Consider the following 9,198-nt stretch of genomic DNA (forward strand, 5'->3'; position numbering starts at 1 on the left):
TATTATCGTATCGCATCGAGGAGCCAATAGCCATGTGTGTCTGACTGTTGACTGTGTACGTCGCCTCGGCTAAAAACAAAGGGGAAGCCATCTTATGTTTCGCCGTACGACCTGTTGCATCAGCGTGCTAAAACATAGCTGATCTGCAAGCTCACGATGTGTCGCCATAGAGTATATAAAAGGATAGAGACTGAACTGGCGCGAAGCTCCGCCCCCCCAGCTATTCATGTCAGTGGAAGTTGCTCAGTGGCGTTTTGAAGCACCCGGAAGACTGCCGGAAGTACCGTCTCAGAACGTCTACTTCCGCATTTGACCACCACATTTTGGTGGTCAAATGCGGAAGTGCAACCGAGCGCTCAATGTTAAAGCCCAGCTGCACGGGGTTTCCCGGTCATGAATCCACGGGTCCGCCTGTAGTCCCTCCTCCTACCACTAGGGCCGAGCGCCTCAACGTTGAATAGCCTCACTGGCCCCTTGTGTGTCGCCTCCGCAACACGCTGTGAGCTAGTAGATCGGCTATTTTCAGCACGCGTAAAAATGGAGGATGAGACGTTCAGAAACTTTTGCCTTCACAGTACAAGCATCAGCTGTCACAAGTTGAAAAGAGATGTGGCATCATTATTTTTCACATGGCCCATGACGAGACAGAATCAAAATGGAAAAGGATTAGGCCTGTACAGATTCAGTGGCATTTCACATTGCAAAAGGGTGCAGGAAGAGTGGGCACCTAAACATTAAATTGGCTATTTTTTAAGAATTAATTTGGACATATTGTAAACGTTTTCACTTGTTTAATCCTAAAGGGGATTTATCTTTCTTTGTTTAAAGGGATCCCTGGCCAGACAAATATGCCTTAAAACACTATACTTGCCCTCTATAACTAAAACAACTTAAATATTTGTATTTCTTTAATAAAATAAAGTTAGGTAGTGTACACTGTTTATCTTTAACTCAATAGGAACTGCTCCTGTCGCAAGTTGAGGATGTCATATGACATAATGTCCAGTCCATGTGTGGTCCAGCCCCAGGGAATGTATGGAATGCACATGCTAATAAAAAGTATTTAAATATTGCTTTGATGCTCATATTATTCTTAGGAAGTATTAAGTTGTTTTTATTAGCATATGCATTCCATAGTGCTGGACCACACATGGACATATATCAACTTGCGACAGGAGCAGTCCCTATTGATTGAAAGATTCTCTATTTATGAAAGAAATAAAATATTTATGTTTTTATTTATTTGTATTCATAGAGGGCAAGTGTAATGTTTTAAGGCATATTTGTCTTATAGCCAGGGATCATTTTAAGGTTTGGACTTTATTCCAATAGGAAAATTCACATTTGTTTGCATTTAAAAAAAAAAAAAAACATATTTTGAGACAATGGATTTCTTTTACTGAAAAAAAATCGAAATCGAAACCGAAATCGAGGTTTTAGAGAAAAAAATCAAGTTTTTTTTTAGGCAAAATCATGCAGCCCTACACATAGGTGAGATTCGTCCTCTACATAACAACTAGGAGCAGTGAACAGCCATTATTTGAGCCTGACGACAGTTCCAACAGGACATGTATAATCTCAGGAAACACAGCCCATACAGCCCAGTCTTTTTCCCACATGGCCATCAAAGCTTGATACAGTGTGACGACCCATATATCAGCACCATAGGGGCAGCAGATGGCTCAGGAGGTAGAGTGTCCATTTGGAAAGTGGAAGGTCCCGAGTTCGATCACCGGCTCCCCCAAAAGTCAATGTCGAAGTGTCCTTGAGCAAGACACCGAACCGCAAATTGCTCCCGGTGAGCAGGTTCTTGCATGGATTCCTCCGGCATTGGTGTATGAATGTGTGTGTGAATAGGTGAATGTAGCACAATCTCTGTAAAACGTCTTGGATAAAGGCGCAATATACATGCACCACTTATACCATAGAGTCAGTACCATAGTCGGCACCATAGTCCGTACCATAGAGTCAGCACTATAGTCCTTGACTCCTTACCATAGAGTCAGTACCACATCAGCACCAGAGTCAGTACCATATGAGTCAGCACCATAGTCAGTATACCATAGAGTCACCAGAGTCAGCACCATAGTCAGTATACCATAGAGTCACCAGAGTCAGCACCATAGTCAGTATACCATAGAGTCAGCAACATAGTCATTACCGTAGAGATAGCGCCATAGTCATGAACATATAGTCAGCACCATAAGCAATTTCCGATACTTAGCAGCCCATTAAATTGCAGCAGGGCTATGGCAGGAGAAAGCACACAAACTACCAGTGTTCCATGCATTGACGGGTTGTGACACTGTGTCAAGCATGTTGGCCACGGGAAAAAGACTGCGTGGGCTGTATGGGCTTCTGAGCTTATACACATGCCCTGTTGATATTCAGTTGTGAGGTAGAAGGAAGCTTCTGGCCAATTCCAAAGTTCAAAAATTACTGATTTGACACCGAGATCACCCATATCAGACAATCATACAAGTGATGGCTGCCATCTTGAAAAATGGCAGCCATCTTGAATATTCAATGACAATTTTCAATTGTGCAAAAGACACTTACCAAATACTATATGGTAAATGAGTCTGAAATATCATATTATATCCATCATTCATAAGAAAAATGGCTGCCATGGGTGCCATGTTGAAAATCCATGATGCCTCCACATCCAATTATTTTTGGGATGCCTTTGGCTATATGTGTACCAAATGTCATGCTTTTATCACAAACTGAACGATTGTTTTGGTTATCTGCTGCACTGTACCAGAATGAAGAGCCTAGGTGGTCTAGAACCTGAATTTGTAAAATAACAGCAGGTGGAGGCCATTTTGGAAAATGGTTGCCATGGTCCCACCATAAAAAATAGACCAATCAAATCAATTGTTTTGTCAAGTACAGCTGTGTCAAGACACATGTGCAGCATTGGCTGTTAAACTCAAAGGTCTAGGAGGCAGAAACCTTATAGCTGGCTCATTTTACCTGATGGCCCACTTTACCTGAGACCACCCTACATACAGACCAAAGTTTGGCGGAGCCCGTTGCTCGCTGCTGTTAGCACACCCATGTGCCATGTCCACACACACACACGCACGCACGCACGCACGCACACACACACCCAACAGAGTTGTAGGAGCCTAGGAGGGGTACACAGTGTGTGCTGCTGTGCTATCCCGACCTGCGTAGCCGGACCGGCTGCTGCTCTGTTGACAGCTATTGTACGGTACGCCGCTGTTTATACACAGCAACGCAGTTTGGGCTGCATTCTGATTGGTCAGAGGTGTTGCAGTTCGCCTGCGAATGTCTGCAAAATTCGACACCGGAGCGAACAAATAAAGAGCGAAAACGGTCGCATTTTCGCACATTCGCACATTCGCCACTGATGTGGAAGCTTGCATTGACTTCAATTGGTTTTAAAAAAAGGCGAATTATTCGCACGAATAATTCGCGTCGCTAATTCGCCAGTGTGTAATGACCTTTACACAGACCTGTTCAGACGTGTCCCATCAGGATTCAGGAATTCCAACAGTCGTTGAAAAAGAATGTGAATCCTTCCTAATCCTAATTTCCTAAGAGGCTCGAGCATTTACCGATCATGACTGCAATTCGAAACTGGCCCCAGTAAAAAGTCAAACCCCACTAGCATATTTGTATGTCAAATAAATATTTCAATGAATTGAGTAGCCTATGAAGGACCCCAATGGAAACAAGCGATACATTTTCTTTGGTTTAGATCCTCTTAGCAGACCTTGCATTGTATGCTGAACTTTCCTGAGCTTTTTTCTGCAAACTGTTAATAAAGTATTCAATCAATCAATCAATCAAAGACACTGAACAAAATTCTATCCTATCCTATACAAAATAAACCAATAATATTCTGTATCTGCACATTTTTCAGATTCAGTGTTTAGGAAATAAACCTTTTGATCGTATATCTCCGATATTCATTTACTGAAACAAAGGCATTGATCTTCATTTTATTAATTTCTAAGTTACTTAGGCTTATTTGGTTTTAAAGGTCACACACATTTTAAATGCTATATTAAATATAGCATATAGGGATTTGATTATATTTGAAATATATATTTCAAAGAGAATGGAATTTAAAATACTACAGATGTAAATCATTCCTGAACACTGAACCATTAAGCCCCATTTCAAAAATAGCAATAGCAGGTCTACAAGCTCAGAATATGTCAGTGTTTTTTGTTGTTGAATACTTTGGATTTACAGTACCTTTTAGAAAACCTGTCAAGTGAGGGGCGCCTGTACTTCTTTAACAAACATCGTATACTCACAACCTCAAACATTAGAAAGTCCATAGACTTGGCTGCCATATGATGGAAATTCCGAAAGTCAGACGTCGGATGGTGTTGTAATCTCTAAGTACTACACTGTATCTCAAATTGGAGTACACAGACATGGGCAACTCATAACAGATGGGAAAGGGATTCCAGATTGAACGTAATTAAGGATGCACAATGATAACTTCTCCCTCACATAGCCAGGCTGCCTATCACAGGTGAAACTTCCTCACACCATTAATCCTGCATTCATGTAGGCCTATACCAAGGAGCTTACACATATTAGTACATTACAGATAATGTGTACAATTATACCCAATTTTGATGATGTACAGTAGTGTCTGATATTTCAAACACTTAACATAAAAATGCCTGTATGTACAAGTCAAACAAACACACAGCGAACATCAAGAATAAAGACATGTCACTTAAATACGGAACAGAGATTATGACGTACTAACGTTTTTAATGCTAGGATGGTGGTTAAGATATAGGCTATTTAAGCTTAAATACTACACTACCACTTGGCTACAAGATTGTGCTCTGTTTTAGTTTCATTTTCACTTTCACTCATCCCCTCATGGATGGCCCAGATGGTAGGCTAATAATAGATTTCTTCAAGATATCTCGTGGATGGCTTGGATTGGGTTAAAACAGATTTTGGTATACAAGTGAATCAACGATTGAGTTTTTGTCTCCACCAGGCCGAAGGCATGGGGAGAGAGTATGTTTTGCACTCCGTCCGTCCGTCCGTGTGTCCGTGTGTCCTTCCGTCTGTGAACAGCTAATCTCTGGCACCGTTAACCCGGTCGATGCCAAATTTTGCACACACACTCCCTGGATGCCAACGATGAACCTCTGCCCCAAAATTTCCAGAACGGCCTGTTATAGCGCCACCAGGAGGCCGCTTTGTGCAAAACAAGTTTTTGGACAGTACACCTACAGATTTTGTCCAAACATCACGCAAATTGGTACACAGTCTCTCTAGAGCCATTCAATGAAACAGGTCTTTCAGATTTCTCAGACGCCATCCTGATTGGCTAAGATTGGCTTCCAAAGTTCGCAGGAGTGCTCAGTTTCAAACAAAATGCTGCAAATCATGAACACATCGTGTGATTTCCGTGAAATTGTGCACGCACATTCCCACTAGGCAGAGGAAGAAATGCCACATGAACATTTTCAACTCAGCCTCATGGTGGCGCTATAACTGGCCGAAAAGTGTTTTTACCTCTAACTGCACGGATCTGTGGATAACTTTGTATGCCAACTCCCTAGAGGCCAAGGAAAAACCTTTGCCTGGAATTTTTCACATCTGGTCTTTATAGCGCCACCAGGAGGCCGACATATGTAAAACACATTTTCTAATATTACTCCTTCATATTTTATCCAAATTTCACGCAAATCGGTACACATGCTCTCCATAGTCATGTGATCAAGACGGGTTTGTTTGATTTCTCATAATCCACCCTCATTGGCTACGATTGGCTTCTAAACTTTTCAGGAGTAGCCCGCTTTGTACCCGTTTTGTACAAATCTACAACTCAACTACTCAACGCAGTGTCCGGTTGTGGTGAAACTGTGCATGCATATTCCCACTAGGCTTTGGAAGAAATGCCACTTGACAGTTTTCAAATCAGCCTCATGGTGGCGCTACAACAGGCCAAGCCGCGTCACACACACACTCACGTTTATATTGCTCCTAAACATTTTGCCAAACATCACACACACACTCCTATCCTCCTGGTGGAGACCTGTGCCCAGAAGGGCACTTTTTCTAGTTTAAAATATAGATTTCCCATCCACTGGGCCAAGCAAAGTGGTCTGAGCGGCTTCTCCCATTGCGTGTATGCGCCGGGTATGATTGGCACGCCTGAAATTCGTCTATAGTGAGAAAGGTTCTGTGTTGCAAAAACTAAGCGCGATTAAAATGAGTTAAAACAAATATTATTATTATTGTATTATTGTTTCTGAAATTATTAATCAAAATAAGTCCAGCCATATATATATATATATATATATATATATATATATATATATATATATATATATATATAATTAAAATACATTAATAAGTTATATTGTACTGTTCTTAGAAAGCATTAAGAGTTCCAAACATCAAAGCTGCTGCACTGGCATTAGGAACCGTATTCGGTTCAGTATCTGAACTTACGTGATTCATTTTACAGTGGACACTTCTACACTTCTGGCTGACAATGAATTTATGGTTTATGAACAAACAGAAAAACAAGGTATAACAGTGATGTTGGTTAAGAAAAAAAGCTCTGCTTCAGTTTCATTTCTGCTTTATGGTACCTTGCAAAACATTACACAAAGCATGGGGTAGATCAGGCACGTACCGGTATACAGCTATAGGCAACGCAGGGGATGCAGTCGCATCAGGGCCTGGGGCTGAGAGCATAGTTCCCTTTGTAAATACATCGAAGATGCAAATGTAATCCATTCCTAATGGATGAAGCCTTGGTCTGGAAGAGAGGTCATCAGGTGGTCTCCAACCTTCTTAGAGTGTTTCAACCCTCAACCACTACACTCTCCAGTTGGCGGGTCACCAGTGATTGGCCAAGTCACTGCCCCTCTCCTCCTGGCTTCCAGCTATGGACAAGTCCACAGAGGGGCACCCCAGGCGCAGCCACCACCGAGGCACAACCAGCACCGGGAGAGAGGGCCACACCTGGCCAACAGGGAAGTAAGAAACCTGCCGGCCAGGTGCAGCAAACCAGTGCTGACCACACCCCAGTGACCGCCGCACCCAGGGCACCCCCCCGCGGACCAGCCCACTGTCCTTTCTCTCCTGCCAGAACGAACAGGAAGCTCTCTCTGCCTTGTGCGTTCTTGGGGGATAGCAGGCACTGAGAGGTCTCTTGGACCATGGTTTGCCTCCTGCCTAGTGTCCTCCTACGTCTCACCAGACTGTTCGTCTGTGCAGTGTGCATGTATCCGTCCTTTCCCACACTTGGCCTTACTCTGGTGTATTTGAGTCAAGGGAGCCTTATCTGCGTCTGTGTCACTGTCGTAGTTGTTGTCGTTTAATCTGTCCTATCAAGTCTCTCTTCCTCCCCTCCTCTCGGGAGACTCTGGGGTATTGCTCATTTGTACGGTCTGTATCTTGCGTGGTGCCCTCTTGCGAGTGCTGCAACAGAGGTTGCTATACCCCCTGTTGCCCTGCCAGTCTTTCCTGGAGGTCAGCTGTCTCTCCAGCGTCACCGACCTTCCTCGGTTGCCATCCAGACTTACACCCTACAGATTGGGTTACATCACTGCAGAGAGGGACTCCCTGTCATCTTTAGCCCTATTTTAATTTTCATCCATCACTTCCTGCCTCCTCTCCTCTCTATCCTTTGCACTCCTCCAAGTGGGACAGAGAGAGGGAGAGTGAGAAGAAGGGAAGGAGCCCATTTAATCTAATCCTGACAGTGCTGGGTAACACTGAACATGCTGATCAACACGTAACAACACGACAGTGCAATAACCCAGATGATACAAGCCCATATATGGACTGGACGTGCCTGACATCAGCGCAAATCTGCATATACGGTATATACATCTATATGCACCCATATATTGAAGTGGCGTCAGTCCTATAAGCAAATACACCATGGCGACTGAAACATCGAATCGAGCGTATCACATCATCATATTCGGTGCCTCTGGGTTTACCGGGCAGTTTGTTGTGGATGAGGTCGCCCGATGCACCTCCAAACGTTCCACCGACTCTTTCAAATGGGCCGTAGCCGGAAGAAGTTGGGAGCGCCTGGAAGGGGTATTAAATCAAGCTGCAGAGAGACTGCATATGCCACAGCTGAGAACCGACATTGAAAAGATTGTTGCAGATGTGTCCAATGAAGAATCATTGGCGATGATGTGTCAACAAGGGGTGGTAATTCTCAACTGTGTGGGTCCATACAGATTTTATGGAGAGCCAGTGGTGAAAGCCTGCATTGAGAACGGAGCTCACTGCATAGACATCTGTGGGGAACCTCACTTTTTGGAGCGTATGCAATTGGTGTACCACAGTAAGGCCATGGATAAAGGCGTGTATGTCATTGGCAGTTGTGGGTTTGACTCTATCCCGGCAGACATGGGCCTTCTCTACACTCAGCAACAGTTCAAAGGAACACTGACAGCGGTGGAAAGCTTCTTGACTGTTACCACTGGACCTGAGGGGGCCGTCGGCCACGATGCGACCTGGCAGTCTGCCATCTACGGCTTCTCAGACAGCCACGCTCTACGACAACTGAGGAGAGAGTTTGGCCACAAACCTATGCCTGTTGTGGGAGCCAGGGTTAAGATGAGGGGCTCTGTGTTTTTCAGTAAGGAAATTCAGCAGTATAGCATCCCTTTCATGGGCTCCGACCCCTCTGTAGTTAAGAGAACCCAGCGACATCTTCATGAAGAAGAGAAACATTCACCGGTTCAGTACAGTGCCTATGTTGGGGTTGGTGGTCTATTCTCACTCGTTAAGCTGTTCTGCGCTGGCCTGTTCTTCAGGCTCATGGTCACATTCAGCCTGGGCAGGAAGCTCCTCACTATGTTTCCATCGTTCTTCTCTTTTGGCTTTTTCTCTCAGGCCGGTCCAACTATGAAGCAGATGGAGGACACGTATTTCAGCCTTACATTCTTTGGGGAGGGCTACTCGGAGGGACAAGACAACTCACATGGTCGCCCGAATGCCAAGATCTGCACTCGGGTCATGGGTCCAGAGCCTGGCTATGTTGCCACACCAGTAGCTATGGTCCAGGCAGCAGTTACCTTGTTGAATGAAGTGCATTCCCTCCCAAGAAGGGGAGGAGTGTACACTCCAGGTGCTGCCTTCTGTAATACCGGCCTCATCGACCGCCTCAATGACCATGGCATTATGTTCTCAGTCAGGAGCTACTCATAA

The 9,198-nt window shown here is 44.2% G+C and overlaps 1 protein-coding gene across 1 annotated transcript; it reads left to right on the top strand.

Annotated features, from left to right (window-relative positions):
* Positions 1-7,911: 7,911 nt before the first annotated feature.
* Positions 7,912-9,198, top strand: LOC306942233 (saccharopine dehydrogenase-like oxidoreductase; the record flags this gene model as incomplete). Its single annotated transcript, XM_079528013.1, has 1 exon — positions 7,912-9,198. One exon carries the CDS (start codon positions 7,912-7,914, stop codon positions 9,196-9,198), a length of 1,287 nt encoding a protein of 428 aa, XP_079384139.1.

Source organism: Electrona antarctica (assembly GCF_951216825.1).
Source record: "Electrona antarctica genome assembly, chromosome: 18".
Classification (NCBI taxonomy): domain Eukaryota; kingdom Metazoa; phylum Chordata; class Actinopteri; order Myctophiformes; family Myctophidae; genus Electrona; species Electrona antarctica.